Here is a 21,802-nt window from a genome sequence, read left to right as displayed (position 1 = left end):
ATCAGAGCCCCGGCCTCTCTGCAGAGCTCTGGTGCGCATCCTGGAGGAGTGGCCTTCCCTGGCTGCTGACGGCTGGACAGGAAAAACGGGACTTCAGGGATTCTGCTGTGGGCCAGACCGTGATCCCGCCGGTTGGCTCTGCGACGATACCTGGGCATGTCCTGGTGGACCCCCCCACAGCCACCAGCTCCAGAACTGTCCCCCCAGACGAGCAAATTAATGAAAACCACGGTTCTCGTCTTCTGTCCTGAAGGACAGCCTCCGTACTGAGCCTCTACACTACCTGCTCGAAGCTCCTAGAATCAGCTTCCTTCCTCCCAGTTCCAATGGTTTCTGCTTTTTAAAAATTGATCGATTGATTTTAAAGCCTCCACAGAGGCTGAGCATTGTTCATAACACCAAGGGGGGACCCGGCCACTACCTGCTTCTCTCAGTCAGGAAGGGGCAAGCGGCAGTTCAGCAGCTGCATGTTCCCCCAGGACCAGGCAGAAAAGAACAGCGTGCCAGTAAAGCAAGGCAGACGCAGGTTAGACAGGAGAAGGAACTTTCTGACTCTGAAGACTATTAGTTCTCTAAAAGAAAAAAAAAAAGAGTGAAGTCCAACCCTTTGACCCAGAAGAGATTCCCATCATCTGTGAAGCTCCTGATTGTCTAAAGTCAAGGAGAATCAGACACAGAGACACCTCTTTTTTAAAAAACCAATCTCAGAAAGCTGAGCTGTCCATGTTTATCCAGGTGTCATGTCTCTTTGCTTAATATTCATCCCCAAGCCTTGGTACGCACAGCCAGGCATGGAAGGAAAGATGCAGGCAGAGTCCGCTGCCTTTGAGACCCTCCCAGGCACGTGTAGGATGACAGAGGCATATACGGTGGCAATGGGTCTTAAAAGAGAGAGGGACACAAAATGCTCCAGTGACTTAAATACCTTAGCAGGTACCAGCAAGGATGAGACCCCAAGGAGTGCGTTAGGCCTGGGTTTTGAGGATCGAGTGGGAGTTCGCCCACGAGAGAGAGGAGAAATGCATTATGGGAAGAGGCATATCCCTGGCTGATACAGCCCAGGGCTCCCAGGGCTGCAGCAGGATTTGACCCCAGGCCATGGATCCCAGGCCACTCCACAGGCTCAACCCCAGGCTCAGGACTTCCCGGTTGTCATTCTTGTTCTCGTTTTGCTAGTTATTCTGCTGCTCTTGTGAGGCAGAGAAGACAAGAGGCACGTTCCTGTTGTGCACAGGACACCCTGGGGACACCCAAGCAGAAAGGGACCACGGTTTTGTGACAAATCTGTGACACACTCCCCTCAAGGTTATGTCACCGTCCTTGTCCATCATCCGAGTCAGTGCTGCAGGCCTCCCAGGGCCGAGCTCCGGGATGTCCAGGCAGAAGGTCAGCAAGGTAGCCGGGGACAGGCAGGAGCTTTGGCAGCCTGGATTCCCAGCCCAGCTCCGTGGCGGGTGACGGAGCCCCTTTGCCTCTCAGACCTGTTTCCTCATCTAAAAAATGGGCGACTGATGATTCAATGAGCCAGTGGACGTGCAGAGGCCCAGCCCGGGGCTGAGCATCCAGGAGGCATTCACTAAAGGTAGCTGGAAAGGAAAGAAAATTTGGGGGGGGGGGCAGGGGTTCCAGATATAGAACTCAGGGGCACTGGACCCCTGAGCCACATTCTCAGCCCTATTTTGCATTTTATTTAGAGACAGGGTCTCACTGAGTTGCTTAGGGCCTCACCATTGCTGAGGCTGGCTTTGAACTCACGATCCTCCTGCCTCAGCCTCCTGAGCCGCTGGGATGACAGGCGGGGGCCACCACGCAGGGCAAGGAATGTGGTCCTGCCCTAGCCATCATCTTTTCATTAAGTATCTGCCTTGACTTCTGGAACCTTCTGCCCCTAAGACAAGCTGCAGACGTAGCCACATGTAGCAGGCCCGGCACCGACGTCACCCTCAGGGCCCACCTGCTGGCTTTAGCAGACCCCACAGGTACCATGCGGGCGACCTCTCAGGGTGCCTGTGGGGTACCCCTTTCCCCAGGCCTCTCTCTAACCTCCTGCGTTTGGATTCCTCCCTATGGAGGGTCCCCAGACCCCAAGCTAAAGTGCCATTCATCTCGCCCCCCGCCTGGCTCAGGCCTGCTGCCCCGTGTCTCATCCAGCTCACTGCCAGAGCTGGGCTCCCACGTCACTCAATCAAGAGCCCCACAACAGGTCCTGCCACCTGGGGGTCGGAGCCGAGCGGGTGTGGCCCTGCTGGTGTTTCCATGTATTTTATAACTGTTTGTTTTAACAGCTGAGTGTCGAGTCGATTCAATGCAGCCTGTCCCAACCGTTATCTGGGTGGGACAAGGACGTTCTGGCTGGGAAATCAGGGCTACTCCTCCGCATGCTGTCCGGCTGCCGTGCCCCGGAATCAAAGTGTCTGCCCATAAAGGCTGACGGGGCCAGAGAGGTCTTTCTTCCTTTTTTTGCAGATCGATGTCCACTGCCAAAACCCCGTCCAGAGACTCAGAGAGGTCAAGGGAGACCTTTGCTGAGGGTCCCAGGATCTTAAATCTAAAACTGACTGTGCCCATTTCCAAGGTTTACATTTAACAGGACACACAGATCGACGGGATACCATGGGGAGACGCTGCAAGACCATTGCAGGATTCATTTTTAAAATGGATTTCTAGTGCGCTTTTACATTCTGGTCTGGTGATGGGATTAAGCTTAGAGTCTGGTCACTTCTGACAGCTGGGGTCTTGCTTGATTTGGAGAAAACATCAACAATCCAGTTTAAAGTACCCTTCAGCCAGGCACGGTAGCGCACGCCTGTCATCCCGCGGCTCAGGAGGCTGAGGCAGGAGGATCGCGAGTGAGTTCAAAGCCATCCTCAGCAACTTAGCAAGGCCCTAAGCAACTCAGGAAGACTCTGTCTCTAAATAAAATATTAAAAAGGGCTGGGGATGTGGCTCAGGAGTCCAGGGCCCCTGAGTTCAACCCCTGGTACCCCCACACACAAAAAAGACCCCCTTACCCTAGAACATCATTGCACCCCCTCCACTCCCGAAGCATGCCAGGTCTAATTCCCGAGCACCCCGATTCCCCACGCACTGAAGCACATGGACATGAATTGAGGGTGGGGGGGTCAGAATAAATCATCGCTCACTTCTACCAAGTAAATAATGAATCACTTTGGACACAACACCTTGAGCACATCACAGGTCCCAGTAAGTTAGGATCTCTAAGTGGCAGGTTTTCATTGCATGGACCGGTGGGGACCTGCTGCTCCACGGGTCTGTGGGCCTGGGCCCTGAGCTGCCACCGCTTGGCGCCAGGTTAGCTTGCTGCCCTGGAGAACTGCACCCACAGGTGGGCATAGTGCTGCCCGGAGCCGCAGCAAAGGGCACCGTGTGTGGCTTCTGGCCCCTGGTGTGGGTGGCCTGCTGCCCAGCTCAGCCCCAGCATGCTCCCCTCATTTGGGGACAAGCCAAGCAGGGCAGGTTGCCGTGGCCTGTGATGGAGGACCGTGGCCAGTGCCAACGGTGTGAGACTCGGGAGGCGCCAGCCTTGAACAGCTTAGGCCTTGGCGCCCCTGTGTGTGTGCCAGGGCTGCCCGGGCAGTTACCGCCAGCCGGGCAGCGGACCGCCTCACAGCTGGGGAGGCCAGGACTCCAAAGCCAAGGCCGGGTGGGCTGGTCCTCCTGAGGGCCGTGAGCGGGCTCATTCCAGGCCTCTCTCGGGGCCTCGCACACCACCTGACAGTCTCCCTGCGCCTGGGTGTCCATCTCCAATTTCTCTCTTATTCTAAGGACGCTGGTTATTTGGGGATCAAAGACCATCTTAACAACCTCACTTTAAATGAGGACCTCCATCCAGACCCTCCCTCCAGCCAGGCGCGCGGGGAGAGTAGGGGGGGCGCATGCCTGTCACCCCAGCAACTTGGGAGGCTATAGGCAAGACCAGCGTCAGCAATAAGCAAGACCCTGTCTCAAAATTTAAAGGACTGGGAATGGGGCTGCCTGGCGGAGCACTTATCTAGCATGTGTAAGCCCTGGGTTCCGTCCCCAGGGGAAAAAAAAGGATCTTATCCGCAAATAAGGTCACATTTGGAATTATTGGGGTTCAGGAGATCAGTGTATGGATTTGGAGGGACACAGCTCCTAGGACGGTCTGAGTCTCACAGATGTCTCCTCCCCTTGCGGTCAGTGGCTCTCAGACCTGGTGTCCCCAGGAGAGTTGTGCCAGTGATCTCCACTTGGGCAGGACAGGCCCTGGGCCTGTCCCTGGCTCTTCCTGGATCTGGGTTGAGCGTCCACTTCCTGTCGCCCTCTGGTCCCCTCGGCCCTGCGGCCGTTCCCCACCCTGGTGGCCTCTCCACACTGTTGCTGCAGCTTCTCTAGGGACCTCTCTGTTTCCTGTGGCCCCCACAGCCGTGGACGCCTGGCGTCTGACTTAACAATGGCTCCTTGTCGCAGTTTTCGACTCCGCCATGGTGTGAGAGCAGTTGATAGAAATCAGACTTTGGGTTTCAAATTCGCATCGTTTCCTGGGTTCGGATGCATCTATCCCCAGGCTGAGCAATGACATCAAGACTCTGCTCCCATAATCCACTTGGTCCCGAGGCCAGCAACCCACCTCTGCAGGGTGCTGTGTTGCTGAGCTGGGCTGGCTGGATGCAGTCTCTGTTCATACGCTCGTTTCCACTGGTCGGTCATGTCCCCGTGGCTGGTTGTGGAGCACCTGTGTTCCTGACACTGGCTTCCGGGCGGTCACTAGCTCAGTTAGGCAGCCTCGGGCTCCTTTGTCCTCCACTCAGTCCAGCCCACAGCCCTGGGCCGAGCATGAAGGATCTCTACAATTTCAAAAGCCATGCAGACTTTGTATGAGCGCTCAGGCAGAGGCCACGGAGGACCGCAGGCCAGAGGCTCAGACCACGGGAATGTGCTGTCTACAGGTCCTGGAGCCTGGAAGTCTGGGATCGGGGCACCCAGTGCTGGTGAGGGCCCTCTGCCCTGGCTTGCAGATGGCCTGCTTCTCCTCTCATATGGCAGAGAGAGAGACAGAGCTCCTGTCCCCTTCTTATAAGGCCACCAATCCTGTATGGCCTCATTTAACCTTCATTGGTCCCCAAAGCTCTCTCACCAACACGGCCACCCTGCTACACAGGGCCTTTGCACATGACTTGGGGGCAGAGGGGGATGCGATTCAGTCTCCTGCAGCTTCCGAACTCACGGAGCCAACCAACAGCGGGGGGAGATATCAGAGGGGAGAGACTGCACCGTTGGACACACAGACGCTTTCATCTGGTCATTTTTCCCTACGCAGTTCAGACTGTGCTAGTTACCGCGGGGGATCTAGAGAGCCTTCAAAGTCCGCAGAGCATGGAGCAGCTCTGTGCCAACTACTGTGCCGTTTAATAGGAGGCTCTTGAGCACCTGTGATATGGCCATCCCGTGGGGGACCTGGACTCCATCCCCTGAGTTAGCCAGCCATCATGTCACCAAAATACCTGACCAGGACCTCGAGGAGGAGAAGCGTGTTTGGGCTCACGGCTTCAGAGGTTCAGTCCGTGGCCGGCTGAGCCCATTGCTCTGGTCTAAGGGGAGGCAGACCATCATGGTGGAAGGGCGTGGGTGGCCAGTGCTACTGCATTCATGTTTGTCTGTGAACATTTCCTGCATCATCACCAGGGGGACACCTTATGTCACTGTCAATCTGATCCATGCAAATCCCCAACAAGAAGGTTCGTAGGTAGAGACTAGAGGTCCGTGGCCCCCACCGTGCCCTCGCGATCGCAGGTGGGGTGAGTGCTAGGGAGCTGTTTACAGCATTCGAAGGTGGTAAGGGGACAATATCCGGACCGGGGTGCTGTTCTAAAGAAGGTTCAGGAAAGACCTCCGACCCTGTGGCACATGAGCACTCTGCGGTCAGCCACTGCCGCTGGGCTCTCCACGCCGCTGGTCGACAGACCTTTGCTAGAAGGGACATTTTTTTTTAATCCTTGTGTCTTTGTGGACATCCGATCTTGGTCCCCACCTGTAGTTCAAGAAAAGCCATCGACGTGGGAATGCGTGGATGGGGCAGTGTCCCCACAAAACTCCGGGGGACCCTGAAATTGGAACTCGAGTAGCTCTCACGGATCCCAAGACGGGATTCTCATATCCAGCGACATGACTCCTCTTATATTCAGAGGAGAGAGACCATCCTTGGCTCGTGGGCTGTGCAGAAACAGGCCTCAGGCCCGGTCCAGCCCCAGGCTGCTCCCCGATGGACGAGCTGCACTCAGAGAAGTCATCTGCATCCTGCATGCAGGGCCCCTAATGGCTGTATTAATGTCCCCACTTGTCCCCTCCTGAGTCATCCAGTATCACTGCTGGCTCATTAAAACATCAAAGTGGCTACAGCGGCCGTGCCAGAGGGCTCCTAAGGCCTGGACTCATGTGTGCAATGCAACGAGGATGAGTGGATGGGACGGGGCAGGCGCGTCCGGGCTGCCAATTCCACGGCTCTTCACGGCTGCTCCTCGCACATCTGGAGCCTCAACAGATGGCCTCCTTGATTAGGGCCTGCTCTCTCTCCCCCGCCCCCTGGCCACCCCACACACACCGCCCCCAGCCATCTGCCCTCCACCCTCCTGACACAGGCCCAACCCTGACCTCAGCACCCAGTCTGTCACCCCGTCTCTGGGTGACCAGGTGCTTCTCAGCCTCCAGGACGTGCATGTGGGTGGCCCGGGCCATTTCTTAACCAGCTGAGTGAAACCCTGATGTGGAGAAGATGGCAGGAAGACCTTCCATACGGACAAGTAGCACCCTGCACCCCTCAAAGATGCAAAGATGTCAACTCACTCCAAGGATCACCTTGCTCTAAAGGCCTGCTCTGGTGGGACGCCTTCAGTGCGGGGCCGCTGGGAGAGATGAGAATGTTCGTCTGTGGCTTCATTTGGAGACACAAGCAAAATGACTTAGGGTCCAGCAGGGAAGAAAGTACGAGGAGGGGACAAAGAGAACAAACGACCCACCCCGTGCTGCCCACTGTGGCTGAAGTACAGTTTAGTCTTCGTCCATTTTCTGTTGCTATGACTGAGTGGCAGAGGCGGGCTACATTATAAACAAGAGAGGTTTGTTTGGCTCGCGATTCTGGTGGCCGGAAGTCCCAGAGTGTGGTGGCAGATCTGCTCAGCATCTGGTCACACCTGCTGGCTCAGCTCTCTCTTATAAAGTCACTAATGCCATGGTGAAGACCTTACCTCCCTGAGCTCATCCTGGCTTAATTTCTTCCCACGGCTCCATATGCAAATACTAGAATACACAAAGGCCCTGCCTCTGGGTCACTGAGGCCTACTCTTGGCATGAGCCGCCTTCAACATCTGCTCACCTTCTCCCCTCCCTGGCGTGGCCTTCCCACTGGGGTGTGTCTGCTGCGTCTCTCTTACAATTGCTGAGTGACGGATGCTTGTCTGACACACGGGCGTACCTCTGCCCAAGCAGGTATGACAGCTACCCAGGAACATGTAGGAGAGAGGGAGTCCTTGCCAGTGAGGTCTCAAGTGGACAGGGCATTGGTCAGCCTGGGACTTATCACCCCCACCCACCTACTGGTCTGTTTGCTTCCAGAGGTGAAAGCAAATGGTGGACCAAAGGTGTTTGGGAAAAAGGGAAACAGTACGTGTAAAGGCCCTGAGGCAGGAACAAGCCTGGCATTTTCAAGAGACAGAAACCTGAAATTTGGGGGCTGAGCTATAGCTCAGTGGTAGAGAGCTTGCCTAGCACCTGGGAGGCTCTGGGTTCGATCCTCAGCACTACATAAAAATAACTAAGTAAAATAAAAGTACTGCATCCATCTACAACTAAAAATTAAAAGAAAAGAAACCTGGAGTTTGGAGAAAGTAGTCTGTGTTGCAAAGCTTTCTGATCTCAACCTTTCTGTTTTCTCAGTACTTGCCAGAAAGGGTGAATTTGAGCCACAGCAGGAAAGGCCCGGAAATTCATACAGAGGAATGTGTCACTCCAGTGGCCTCTTCAGCTCTGAGGGCTGTTATCATTCAGAGATACTGATCATTTCCTTTAGGTCATTTATTCACTCAACAAACATTTCCTGAGTTCCTACTCAGTATGCCAGACCCTGTACTAGACTTCAGAAAACACCTTTGAGTTCCTGACCTGACCCTTCTCCCCAGAACAGAAGCCAAAAGGCTCTTTTCTGGGGTGCCTGCTTGTGCCCAGGTACCTATCACTCAGGGAGGGTCAGATCCTTTGGTCAGGCGCAGACAGTTGGTGGCTCAGGGAAGATTCTAGAAAGACCAACACCTCCCAGCCCAGTGGAGACCGTTCTTCAGTTCCCTCAAGACCCTGCCTGATGTGCCACCTCCGTTCTCTCCTCTAGCCCCCTGCCTCGGGGAGACAGTCCCCCACAAAGAATGGCAGCCCCTCCAAGTGCCCTCGCTTCCTCAAGGTCAAGAACTGGGAGACGGACGTGGTTCTCACCGACACCCTCCACCTGAAGAGCACCCTGGTGAGTTCCCCAGACACTGTCCAGCATCCCCTGGATGGGCTATTTGTCCCTGCTTGAGGACAGCTGATGGATACCCACTCACTTCTCTAAATGCTTTTTATCTGAGCACTTTGTTCCCGAGAGAAGTGAAGGGGCGTGGTCAGTCTGACCACCGATGAAGTACCGAACAAACCCTGCCCTGATTCCACACTGTGTCCTCTAGACTTCTAGATCCAATTTTTTAATAGTGTCAACACACCAACATATTCCTTTAAGTTTGGGTTAGAAAAGGGCCTTTTGGAGAAATGTATCTGTTAGTCACTGCTGCGTAACAAACTGGCCCAAAAATTCAGTGGCGACTGAAAACAACTACTGTTTATTACTTTTGAAAAATCTCTGGATTAGCTGGGTGGTCCAGCCAATCGGAACCGGACACCCTGGATCTTAGTGAGGTTGTATCATGTGCCCGCAGCCACCTGAGGGGACAGCTCAGAGCAGGCTGATCTAGGATGGCCCTGCTGAGGTGACTCTGTTGTGCATGGTCTCTCCTTTTCCAGCAAGCAGCCTGGACTTGCTTGCATGGTGGAGGCAGAAACATGCAAGATCTGTTGAGGACTGGGCTTGGGCATGGTGCAGGGCCAAAAGTAGCCTAGATCCAAGAGATGAGGACATACAGCCCCCTCTTGATGGGGAGCCACTATCAAACCACACTCCAAAGAGAAAGCTGGGAGGAAAGAATTGGGGTCATTTTTGCAATTAATCTACCAGAGACGTGTTCAAATGAGCTACTGTCCCCTCTGTTAGAATGAGAAAGTATCCTGGGGTCTAGTTACAGTGATTCAGATTCGTAGTCAAAACACTCCTGATCCCCTAACTGACCTTCCAGAACCTTAAATTGTGACTCGCTGTCCCTTACGTTGACTGAGGACCATATCCAACAATGACAGGAAGCTGGTTGTTGGCGTCCAGGGCCAGGTTAGCTCTGCCCTGAGTACCAGATCCTGGCCCCCAGCCCAGCACCCACCGATCTCGGGGGAAACCAGGCCATAGCCCAATCTCTCTCTCCCTTCCAGGAGACAGGCTGCACGGAGCATATCTGCATGGGCTCCATCATGCTGCCCTCTCAGCACACGCGAAGGCCCGAAGACGTCCGCACCAAGCAGCAGCTCTTCCCCCTCGCCAAGGAGTTCATCGATCAGTACTACTCGTCCATTAAGAGGCAAGTGTGGGAGGGCACCCGGGTGCACACCTGTCATCCCGGTGACTCCGGAGGCCGAGGCAGGAGGATCGCGAGCTCAAAGCCAGCCTCCGCAACTTAGCGAGGCCCTCAGCAACTCAGGGAGATGAGACCCTGTCTCTAAAGGAAATGTTAAAAGGCTCAGTGGCTCAGTGGTGAGGGCTGGGGACAAGATGTCAGCTGCAGCTTTGCAGAGTCCAGCCAAACCCCGAGTTCGAGGCCTTAGCCCGCCAGTCACAGGGGTGGAAACCTGGTAGCCCACGGGCCAAACCTGGCCCCCAGATGGGCTCTTATTTGACCTGTGAAAGGATTTCTTGGACTCTGGAGTATTTCGCGCAGTTGCACACCTGGAGGAAAACTCCCAGCTGTGGTTTGTGAGCATGCAAAGAAGGGTAAGCTCACAAACACCACGGACAGTAGGAAAGATTACCATTGAAGAACCTTCCAGAAATCGCCTTGGCTCCCTCCACAGTCCAGACATGGAATCCAGGCTCCGTATCGCTTCTCCGAAATGTTCTGCACCAGGCGCATTTTGGGTCTCAGAGTTTTTCAGATTTTAAAATCATTTGCATCGACTTTACCAACTGAACATCCCTCACCTGAAAATCTGGACCCCAGGGGCTAAGGTGTCCCTCAGTGGTAGAACACGTGTGTAGCGGGGCCGGACGCTGGGTTTCAGCAGGGGACCTGGGTGCTCATTACACTGTTCTGTAGAGCTGCCTTCTTAGGAGCCTAAAAGTTTCCAAAGTGATTTTTAACTGTCTAAAATTGAAGGCATTCCCAATAGTGGAAACTTAGAAGAGCTCCCTTTAAGACTACGACTTTCCAGTTTCTGTTGAGCAAGACCCGGCAGCCTATCAGGTAGCAGTTGGCTGGGGCACAGTACCGGGTGACCCCCAAGGACAAGGCTCAACGTAGTCCCCACCAGCTGGTTTCATCTACACCCCCCGCCGAGCCCTCATAGGCACCTGAGTGTACCCTCTCTGCTTTATGCTCTGTCACATGCAGCAGTCGACCGGGGACTTCCTGTGGCCCCCAGTGTCCTATCATAGCTCGTCCCTCCCACCCACCTCTACTTCAGAAGAGGGGGGGTAATGACGTTGGTTAGCTTTCCGTCCCTGTGACAAAACACCTGAGAGAATCAACTTAAAAGGAAGGAAAGGTTTGTTTGTACTGATCATTTGAGTCCACGGGCGCTCGGCCCCTGTTCGGTTGGGCCTGTGGCCAGGCAGCTCATCGGGGTTGGAGAGCAGGAGGAGGAGGCCCCTCACTTCATGGCACCAGGGAAACAGGGAGGGAGGGCGCCCCCCATGACCTCACTTCCTCCCACCTGGCCCCGCCTCCTACAGGTGCCCCCACCTCCTAGTAGAGTCCCGGGCTGGTGGGAGACCTTAGGGGGCGCTTCACGCTCCTCTTCTCCCAACTCAGGTTTGGCTCCAAGGCCCACATGGACCGGCTGGAGGAGGTGAACCGGGAGATCGACAGCACCAGCACCTACCAGCTCAGGGACACGGAGCTCATCTACGGGGCCAAGCACGCCTGGCGCAACGCCGCCCGCTGCGTTGGCAGGATCCAGTGGTCCAAGCTGCAGGTGGGAGACCCCGTGGGGACACCTTGGGGAGGGGGCAAGAGAAAGAGAGCAGGTGGAGCTTTGGAAAGGCCCCCGTTGGCCCTAGTCACCTATCACCTGGTGGTCAGGGGGGCACACTCCCAGGTCACGGCCGCATCCTGACTAGAGCCATGTCTCCTGGGTGCCCCAGCTGACCCCAGACCCCACCGCTCCCTTCAGCCTCCCACCCACCTCCCTTACTGACCTTCTCCGTGTCCCCCCTGACGGTCCGTTTCTGTCCCGCTGACCCGATTGGATTCTAGGGAAGAGCTCCTCGTGGGCAGTAGATTCGTTATCAAGGTCGGGGTTTGGAGTTTGGTTTTTGTTTATATATATATTTTTTAATCCCTCAGTCCTAGTCCCTAACAGAAAACGTAGCCATCTCATTAAAACGCCCCCTGTATTGACTGTCCCCTTCGTCACATTCGCTTGCACTTTGGAGACTTTTCCTAGTCTGATTGACGTTGCTTATGAGCATAGAAGAAAGAAAACATAAAAGGTTGCCTGGGACTCAGAATGACGTGCCTGCTACTCCAGAGAGGTGGCCCTGGGGGTGGGCTCTGGGAAAGGGAGAGACGGCCGTCAGTCCCACCGGGCATCTCTCCCAGGTGTTTGATGCACGCGACTGCACCACGGCTCACGGGATGTTCAACTACATCTGCAACCACGTCAAGTACGCCACCAACAAGGGCAACCTCAGGTGAGGGGCCTGCTGACCTGCTGGGGGGTGAGGGGGCCTCATGTCCCCACGGCGCGGAGTCGGCCACACTGAGACAGATGTGCAGCCCTTCCTTGCCCACACCACGTGTCCCTTCTCTCCTGGGGCAGTAGTATCCCCTGGGGTTTGCAAAACTGCAACCACAAACGTCCCACTCAGCCCTCACCCAGGAGGAGCCTGAGAAAGGATGTTGGATCTGGGATCCGCACACAGCACCCACCTCACACCGGCTCTGCGACTCTGGTGTCGCTAAACACGACTCTGTATGTACATCACACAATGCGCTGGGTCTGCTGCTCAGGGATGCGTCAGCGCAGGAGGGAGAAGTGACTCATCCTGGGCTCCTCTCTGCGGTGGCCCTGAGAGACGTTTTGCTCAGAGATTCTGGAGAGCGCTCTGACCCTGTGTGGTTTTCACCTGGCCTCCCGCGCACCCCAACTTTCATACTGAAGGGGACCGCCCCCCTCCTGCAGTATAATAATGGTGCCCTCTTTTGCATCAAGGGGAGGACCTCAAGTTGAGCTCAGAAAGCAGCAAAGGGGTGGCTGTTGCAGAACACCTGCAGGAGGAGATCCACCAGCCGCGGGGGGCACATGAGATCCCTGTGTTGACAGGAGAACCCAGGGCAGGGTCCCCGTGGCCAGGAATCAGATCTCTTGATGGAACAGGGGAATCCAGGCAGAGGGAAGAGCTCGGGGCAGAGGATATCATGGGGCATGGGTGGAAAAGTCATCCTGCTTCAAGTCTACGTTTTTCTTCTCCCGTCCTTCCCCTGTGCCAAGGAGCAAAGCCCCGTTCTGTGACACCCTTCACCCTTGGGTAACCATGGGCTCATCCCAGCACACAGCGGGCTCTGCACTGAGATGAGTTTTGCAGAAGGGACTCAGAGTAGGTCTCAAATCTGCCTCCCCGATGACAGGGTTAGAGGACCTCCGTGACCGGGGTGTGCAGAAAGGGGATTGGAGGGTAATGAAGAGCAGAAGGAGCAGGTGGAGAGGGTTCACCCAGGTGTTTCAAGAAAGGCTGGTGGTCTGGTTGGTGGCGCACACTAATCCCAGCAGCTCAGGAGGCTGAGGCAGGAGGATCGCGAGTTCAACGCCAGCCTCAGCAACTTAGGGAGGCCCTAAGCACCTCAGTGAGACCCTGTCTCTAAATAAAATACAGAATAGGGCTGGGGACGTGGCTTGGTGTTGGCCAAGTGCTCCTGAGGTCAATCCCGGTACCCAAAAAAGGGAAGGCTGGTGGTAGGAGAAGAATAGAACCTAGAATCAGTATGTGCCGTGACTCGGGGGGCCCCACGGCTCCCTGGAGACGGCGTGTGCAGAACTCCCCCGGAGGACTGGCTGACGTCAGGACTCTTGTACCCTGGAGGCAGGGATCCAGAGCCCCTGGCTCTGAACCCATCCTCCTGCCCCCCACCTCCACTGGCCTTCACCCTCCGCACACCAGGGGCTCCAGTGGAGAGGTGACGTCCCCTCCTTCCAACAGTTAATCCACTGACCCTGGGGACCTGGCACAGATGTGATCCACCCTGAGCCTGTTGGTCTGGGCAGCAGTGTTTCAAGTGTGTCCCCAGAGCACATGTCTCCCCCTGACACCGGCTGTCCTCCCCTGGCCCCACAGGTCGGCCATCACCATCTTCCCGCAGAGGACAGACGGCAAGCACGACTTCCGCGTGTGGAACTCGCAGCTCATCCGCTACGCCGGCTACAAACAGCCCGACGGCTCCACCCTGGGGGACCCGGCCAACGTGGAGTTCACAGAGGTGCGAGCGCGGCGTCCCCACCCACCTACCCGGGCTCAGGGCCCCGAGCTTTCTTTTCTGGTTTGATGAGCAGCCTTTGGGACACAGGGTGCCCTTCTTCAGACTGGCCGCTGCCCTCCGTCCCTGCCCTCCGGCTCTTCCACGGTTGGGCCTTGGGTCACCTTGGTGTCACGTCCTCACCCCCAGCCCCCTGGTGGAAACTGTGGTCCCATTTCACAGGTGGGCACAGCGAGCAGTTATCCAAGGGGGCCAGATAGGTCAGGGGAAGGCGGGGACCGTAGGGCAAAGCTCGTCCCACCAGGAGGAGAAACTCTGGCAGAGGAAGCCCGTCGGGCACCTTGGCAGGGTCGGGTGGTGTCTCCAACTCAAGGCACCACTCACGTTTCTGCCACTGTCAGACCACAATTTTGACTCTGCTGGGCACCAGCCTGTAAAAGCCACCAGGAGAGCCACCACCACCGGTCCCCACCCAGGGTTCCTTCCAGGTGGGCCTGTGGACGGGCACCCCCTGTATTTACCACCCAGCCCTCCCCAGGTGAGCTTCTCTCCGCGCCCCCTGGCTCCAGCCCCTGCCAGGCCCGAGGGTGACTCAGCTGCTACCCCTGGGTGCTGGCTTCGCCTGCAGGTGGCCTTTCTTATTAAAATGTGATTATCCTGAGAAGGGGGCTGTCTCCAGGGCAACCAGAGCTGCACCTGTGTGCTCATGGCCCAGCCAGGCACCACTTGGCTGAGCGGAAGGTGCACTTGGCCTTGACCTTGCCTCAAGTCGGCAGAACGGCCCCCTCCTCAGCTCAGCCTTCCAACCATCCCAGCCAGCGCACCCCTCCTGAGCCAGGAGCCAGCGCCCGCCCCTCTCGGCTCCTCCCTCGCAACCCTCTAGCCCCACGCTGTCCAGAAGCGCAGCCGCAAGCCATGGGTGGCCCCTGAGCGTCTGTGGCTAGTGCAAACCGAGATGTGCCTATAGAGAAGGTGCCGCCATATCTCCAAGACTCAGTATTCCAAACACAGGGGGCTGGGTGCCTGGCGCACACCTGTCATCCCAGGGGCTCCGGAGGCTCAGGCAGGGGGATCGTGAGTTCCAAGCCAGCCTCAGCCACTCATCGAGGCCCTGAGCAACTTTTCAAGGACGTGTCTCTAAATAAAAAACAAAATGGGCTGGGGAGGTGGTGCAGTGGATGGGTGCCCCTGAGCTCACTGTCCAGTACCACAAAAATAATAACAATAATAATAATAATAACAACAATGATAATAATAATCAGTGGAAAAGAGCTCACTGATCGCTCTAGTGTTGGTTGGGGATGTGGCAATCCCCAGCACCACAAACACCACAAACAGGTGGGAGCCTGACTATTTAAAGTTTCAATATTTTGTTCAAAATATTTGCATTGATTCCAGATTGAAACGATAATGATGGAGGTACGGCAAGCTACTGTGTTCATAAAAAACTAGTAACCTTACTGGATTGATAAATATATGTTTAATTTTAACATTAACGTTTCAACATGAATATTAATATTCTAGCGATTTAAATACCTTCACTTTAACCATTTATCATGGATCAGTTAGTGTTGATCTTTAGGGTGTCTCATTGTTACATAGTACCTCTATTCGATATTATTTAGACGAAAGTTAGCAATTTCATTTTACTGTCAAACGGATCACTTTGAATAGATGGATACTTTAATACATGAAGAATATTTGCAGAAAGTGCTTGCACTTAAATAAATATGTGAATAAAATGGTTTTCACCTCTTTTTTAATGTAGCTGCTAGAGTCAGTCACTCATGTGGCTCACATCAAATATCTATGGGGCAGCTGCCCTAAAAAAATGTGTCCTAGACGGTGATTCTTCACCACAGGGAGCAGACCTTCTTTGCATCTTGAGGCCTCTAAGGTCATGTGACAGACACATGACAGAGCCAGCCCAGGACAGACGTCAGGATTGTCCAGGTTTCCCTTCCCCTCTGGGAGCCCCCAGGGGCACAAGGACCCTGGAGATGTAAAGCTCCCTGTTGGAGCAGAGGCTTGCCCTGTGCCTGGGGGCCAGGAGGCAAGGCCAGGGGGACCTCTGTCCAGTGGCAGTGCCTGCTGGGGACTCCCGTTGGGGTCTCTGCTTAGCCCTAAACCCCACCCCACCCCCCACCGGGCTGGAGGGTGCAGGGCCCCGAGCTGACCAAGCGCTCTGTTTGCAGATCTGCATCCAGCAGGGCTGGAAGCCCCCACGGGGTCGCTTTGACGTGCTGCCCCTCCTGCTGCAGGCCAACGGCAATGACCCCGAGCTTTTCCAGATCCCACCTGAGCTGGTGCTGGAAGTGCCCATCAGGCACCCCAAGTAAGAGGGCTGGCATGGGGGGTAGGGGTCCCAGGGCTCCTCTCCGCCCAGCCTTCGCCCCCTGGCTCCCTCTGCAACCCAAACAGGGATTCCCAGGGGGCTTGGGCAATGTGGGTGCCCTCGGGGGCCATCCTGAGAGCAGCCAAGGTCAGAAGTGGACCCAGGGAAGGTCAAGTTCAAATGGCACCTGGAGCTGGGAGGAGCCACATTTGCACTTGGAGAGGGAAGAATTCCACCCCAGGCACTAGGCTCCGGGAGAGGACCAAGGGAGGTCGATAAAAAACTCTGTAAATGCCATGTGTTTCAAAGATCTAACTTAACTCTTTTTTAGTTTATTTTTGTTGTTGTTGTTTTTTAAATCCACAAAGAGCCACAGAGCAACACTGTAAATAAAAACAGGATTCAGCTCAGAATTGAGATTAGGGTGACACAAGCAAGGGGTGTCACACAGGGAGGGGTGGGAGCCTATCTATTTAAAGTTTCAATATTTTGTTCAAAATATATACATAGATGGGCAGCACTAAATTATGTTTTTCATTGCATTAATCTAAAACACTGCATGAATAAGCAACAGCCTTGATCTCGATGGCTGAGTCTGTTGGGGTCCTAGATTTTGCACTCTAGAGGAGTGCCTCATTTGTGTCCCCTTCCTCCTGGCCCCCCGACAGGAGGCCCGGGTCACAAGGCTCCTGGTGCCGCCTGCTCTCTGGGAGCACCCCCAGCCTCCTGGATCCGCTCACTGACTCAGGCCACATGGTTCCCACTCCAGTCAGGCACCCGGCTGGCCTTTGGGGCTGACTTGGTCCCTGCCTCGGTGGTTTTACCTTCTCAAAGAGGAGAAGATCTTACAAACACAACTACTTCATGCTTCTAGGCCCTATAAAGTGACTTAATTCCAGTAAAATGCGGCAGTAGGAATTTTATGATGCCCAGAAGTGTGAAGCCACACGGACCCAATAGGACATCAGAGAAGGTTTCCCCGGAGTGAGCAGCATTTTAGCTGAGAATTAAGCATAGGGAGGAGCGGGAGCACAGATGGAAGAGAGAGGACCCCCAGGAAGAAGGAGCCAGCCGCCTGTGCAAAGGCCCTGGGGTGGGTAGAAAGGCGCCCCGTGGATTGCAGCAGAGTGATTTCTCCACACTTTCTCCTGGACTCACTCTTAGTGTCGGTTTGGAAGACCCACGGCCGCCCAGGGCAGTGGTTCCCACACCTGGGCTGTCTTGCCGTCTGCAGGTTTGACTGGTTCAAGGACCTGGGCCTCAAGTGGTACGGCCTCCCCGCTGTGTCCAACATGCTTCTGGAGATTGGCGGTCTGGAGTTCAGCGCCTGTCCCTTCAGTGGCTGGTACATGGGCACGGAGATCGGTGTCCGCGACTACTGTGACAACTCCCGCTACAACATCCTGGAGGTAAGGTCCCTCGGTGGACCCTGGGGCAGGACGCCTAAGGCAGAGGTTTGGAGCCTAGAACCTGGAAGGGGTCCAAATAGAACCACAATCCGGGTGAACTTCTGGAAGCATCTGTGTGTTTTTACCAGGGATGGTAGCAACGGCCAACACACAGCACGTAGCCCACACTAACACTGCTTAAGCACCTTATGTATGCAGTCAACACCCCCTCCGCCCGGTGTCTGTCTGGGATTCATCCAGGAACCCCCACCGAAGCCCAGGTCCTTTATGTAAAAGGCCCAGTGTGAGCCTGTGACCTACACACTCCCGGCATGCTCAGATCATCTCGAGGTGACTTCTGATACGGTGCTAAACCGAAGGGTTCAGAGGATGAGTCATGACAGGGAAGACCTGTCTTGGACACGTTCTCTACAGGTGCAAGCTTCTTCCCAAGTATTTTCCTCAGAAGGTTGTTTGAATCTGTGTAGACGGAAACCGCGGCTCTGGCTGCAGGTGGCCTTGCGGTGTGCGGGGCCTGTGTGTTCAGGTGACTGGTCTCTTTCCTTCAAGGTGACGGCTGTGACATTTGTAGCACATTCTCATTTAACCCTCACCTTAACCTTAAGGTATGATAATCCCCTTAAGGTGGAGAAAATGAGGCCTTCCGGAGGGGTTAAGTGACAATCTCAAGGTCATGCAACAAAGGAGGGTAGCATTTCTCCACAGAGGATCTGATTCTGTTCCCCCCACTGAATCCTCCTGAGGGGTCCCGGGGCTATGTTTTGTCAGCCAATGTCCCTACCAACAGTCTTCAGTCTTCAGCGGTTGGCCTCGTTTCAAAAGAAGATATGGGGGAACAGAGAAGTTAAGTTCTGGGCCTATGTCACACAGCAAATAAGGTACAGAGTCATGAGTAGAACTCAGAACCAAGCATTAGGTTTCTGTTGTTTAAATCCATGGGTCCAGGGGGTCCGCGGTCTTGCTGCACCTTGGAGTTTACCCTGCGGGCTTTCTGATGCCCAAGTCCTCCTCCCCGGAACCCTGATGTTATTGATCTGGTGTGGACCCCAGGCTTCAGCATTTTGTAACATTTTTTAATTTCCTCAGAAGGTTCTACTGGATAGCACCCATCTGTACCACCTTCTGACAGGAAAGGGGGAAATATTTCAGATGATTTCCATAGATATGGCTCAAGTTGCATTGGGGGATTTTTATTTTTTTAAATCACATAGGTTTTTTTTTTCTTTTTTTTTTTCTCTGAAACTAACTGTTATTGGTTAATTTTTTAAAAAATGCTGTAGAATGCCAGGCACATACTCCTGTCATCCCAGCAGCTCGGGAGGCTGAGGCAGGAGGATCATGAGTTCAAAGCCAGCCTCAGCAACTTAGCGAGGCCCTAAGCAACTCAGGGAGACCCTGTCTCTAAAGAAAATATTAAAAAGGGCTGGGGATGGGGCTCCGTGGTTAAGCGCCCCTGGGTTCCATCTTTGGTACTAAAAACAATGCTGTAGATAGCAGGAGCCGCGTGACTGCCCACACGACACTTGGCTCTTTCCTAAACCAGCTCGAGTTTTACATGTCTCTGTGCAAAGCAGCAGCTAATGGTCTGCTCTCTGCAAAGGTGTCCCTGCTCCAGACCCCAGCAGAACCTAAGGCCTCGGAGGAGAGTGCATCACCAAGTTCTCATGGCGCTCTCTGAGTGCGTGTCCCTCGCAAGGAGTCCTCACGGGCAGCTAGAGGAGCCTGTCACCCGCCCCAGCCCTCAGTTCCAGCTGCCGTTGTGTACAGACGGTGACAGCTGGGTGGGAATGACTTCCCCAGTCCTTAGAGATCGCTGCCTTGCAGCCCTGTAATGAGACCTGGGCGTGACGGGAGGTGAGCAGCTCAGCCTTAATTAACGAGCCCGCTGCCGGCTCTGCCCTGCCGCTCCAGAGCCTGTGTCTCCGACTGTCACCAATTCTCTTTCCCAAGTAACTTGACACAGGTGCCAGCTGATGAGGAGGCAGCTCCCAGGTCTCGGGTATCGGGCTTCCCCCGAGCTCTCCCTCCAGGGCCACCTGGCTCCGTGGACTGTGGACAAGTGCAGACAGGGTTCTGGCCTCAGTTTCCTCATCTGTCAGAGCCCAGCAGGTGTCCCTCTGAACTCACAGCCCACCGTCTCGAGTCTAAGTAGTGACCGCTGCAGAGTGGACCAGAACGGGGGGAGCTTCTCCTCTGGGGAAACAGTCACTCCTAATCCATCGGAAGACCACCCTTGGATTTGAAATAAAATCCTGGCTTCCTGGCTCGCCCTCCAGGGTCCCCCTGCATCCAGTCCTGCTTCTCTCTCCCACAGCCCCCACCCCCCGTGGCTCACCACCCTGAAGGCACACGGGTCCTCCTTCTGCTTCTCAGGTGACCCAAGCCCGATTCCCACCCCAGGGCCTTTGCTCTTGCTCTTCTCACTCACAAGTCCCCTCCCCTGGTCTGCGGACGTCTTGCTTCTTCTCATCATCTCCTCCTCCCATTTCCTTTCTCTTATTTCCTTCCTAGGAATTAACACTGATCATAAAATGAGCCCTCTCCCCACACTATGGGCATGTCAGCTCCATGACTCAAGGTCTCCTTCATGTCCAGTAGATTCTCAATTAAAAAAAAAAAGCCACAACTACTTTTTCAGGAGTGAGTCCATGAGTGACCTGAGCATGAGCTGGTTAGTCCAGGGACCCACGGTGAGGGGACCCACGGTGGTGGCACCTGCCCTCCTTCGTTCTGAAGCACCGAGGGGCCCCAGCCTGTGAGTGGGTTTTGTCCCCCTTCAGGAAGTAGCCAAGAAGATGAACCTGGACATGAGGAAGACATCATCCCTGTGGAAGGACCAGGCGCTGGTGGAGATCAACATCGCCGTCCTCTACAGCTTCCAGGTAGCACCCGGCTCCCACCTCACGGGCGCGAGAACCTTCCGGAACCTTGGTGCTGAGGGTCGAGAAACCTGGCTACCAAAACCCACCTGGGCGGGTTCTGTCCACCAGCATGACCTCCTTCCTGTCCGCCTACCTCCCCTGCTTGTGGGTCCTGGGTTGGGACCCTGTGAGGAAAAGAATACTAGATGGGGAGGGAGGTCACCACCTGCTGCTCATGATGCTTCGGAATCACCATGAGGAGCTGGGCAAGATGACTGACTCCTGTCATCCCCGCGGCTCAGGAGGCTGAGGCAGGAGGATCCGAGTTCAAGGCCAGCCTCAGCAACTCAGCAAGGCCCTGTCTCTAAATGAAATATTTTTTACAAAGGGCTGGCGTTGTGGCTCAGTGCTTCAGCACCCCTGGATTCCATCCCCAGTGCCCCCCCTTAAAAATTTTTGACAACAGGTGTCCTCTGTTCCTGTCCTGTCCTAGGGACTCCAATCACCACATAACAAGTGGTAGCCTCACTATCAGAGCCTTGTGGGCCCCCGGAAAGGGTGTGAACGGAGTTAAGCCCTTGGGTTCTTTGTCCCCAGTCTGAAGAATTGGCCCAGGGTGAGAGCCAAGGTCACGGGGCTCCCAGAGTGGATGGGCCCCAGAGAGGGGCGCCTGCTGTCTCGGGGTTCTTCAGGGGTACCTGGTGGCCCTGCGCACGTGGGCCCAGGGAGGCTGGTGTGGACGGAGTAAGCGCTCCACGCTCTGCATGTAATAAGCCGGTGGCAGGTGAATGGTCCCCACCGTGTTACGTGGTTAAGAGGACAGGTCCCTCCTTGGGGTCTGACACGTCCGTGGGGTCCACTCTGTGGCCCGCCTTTGCTGGGGTGGGGGCGAGGTAACCAAGGAAGGGCGGCTGACCTTGGAGCTCCAGGGGACAGGACAGGTGTTCCCAGGAAGCCATGTGGTGACAGCCCCCAGGGGGTCAGTCCTCCGGACCCCATGTGTCCTTCCAGGTTGGCGTGAGGTGCTCTTCTCTTGGCCGCCCAGGGGAGATACCTCCACCTGCCTCCATACTGGGGTAGGAGGACTGGACACTCCCTGTCTGAACCACGACGTATGGAGACCACAAAGGGGACACTTGGTCACGAACACAAAATCACATCTTGTAACTGACCCGTGATGACCCAGGGCAGCGAGCTGGATCTGGGGTTCTCTGGTTTTTGCAAAGCAGGACCAGAGACCAGAGGACAGTCTCTAGAATCGAGGCCAGGTCTGCCCTCGGGGACTTCCCACCAAGCCTGGATAGATGGGTGGAAACTGAAGTCACACGTCAGGGACAGAGAGGGGGCCCAGGGACCAACGGCACTGAGAACAGAGAAGTCACGGTGAGATGATGGCCTGGC

At 55.3% G+C, this 21,802-nt stretch overlaps 1 protein-coding gene across 7 annotated transcripts in view; it reads left to right on the top strand.

Moving 5' to 3' along the window:
• The window catches only part of NOS1 (nitric oxide synthase 1), a gene marked incomplete at its 3' end in the record, with an annotated part of 153,740 nt that overhangs the window by 97,735 nt on the left and 34,203 nt on the right, over positions 1–21,802 (top strand). For all 7 annotated transcript variants that reach the window (XM_081285810.1, XM_081285811.1, XM_081285815.1 and 4 more), the window contains 8 exons: positions 8,363–8,491; positions 9,544–9,689; positions 11,136–11,298; positions 11,925–12,016; positions 13,658–13,799; positions 15,992–16,131; positions 17,366–17,540; positions 20,321–20,422. In XM_081285810.1, coding sequence (XP_081141936.1) covers positions 8,363–8,491; positions 9,544–9,689; positions 11,136–11,298; positions 11,925–12,016; positions 13,658–13,799; positions 15,992–16,131; positions 17,366–17,540; positions 20,321–20,422 — 1,089 coding nt within the window. The remainder of the gene's footprint in view (positions 1–8,362; positions 8,492–9,543; positions 9,690–11,135; positions 11,299–11,924; positions 12,017–13,657; positions 13,800–15,991; positions 16,132–17,365; positions 17,541–20,320; positions 20,423–21,802) is intronic.

This window comes from Spermophilus citellus, assembly GCF_964194105.1.
Source record: "Spermophilus citellus genome assembly, chromosome: 3".
Taxonomy (NCBI): Eukaryota; Metazoa; Chordata; class Mammalia; order Rodentia; family Sciuridae; genus Spermophilus; species Spermophilus citellus.
Note: the sequence above shows the minus strand (reverse complement) of the source record. Positions and strands in the feature narration are given on the sequence as shown.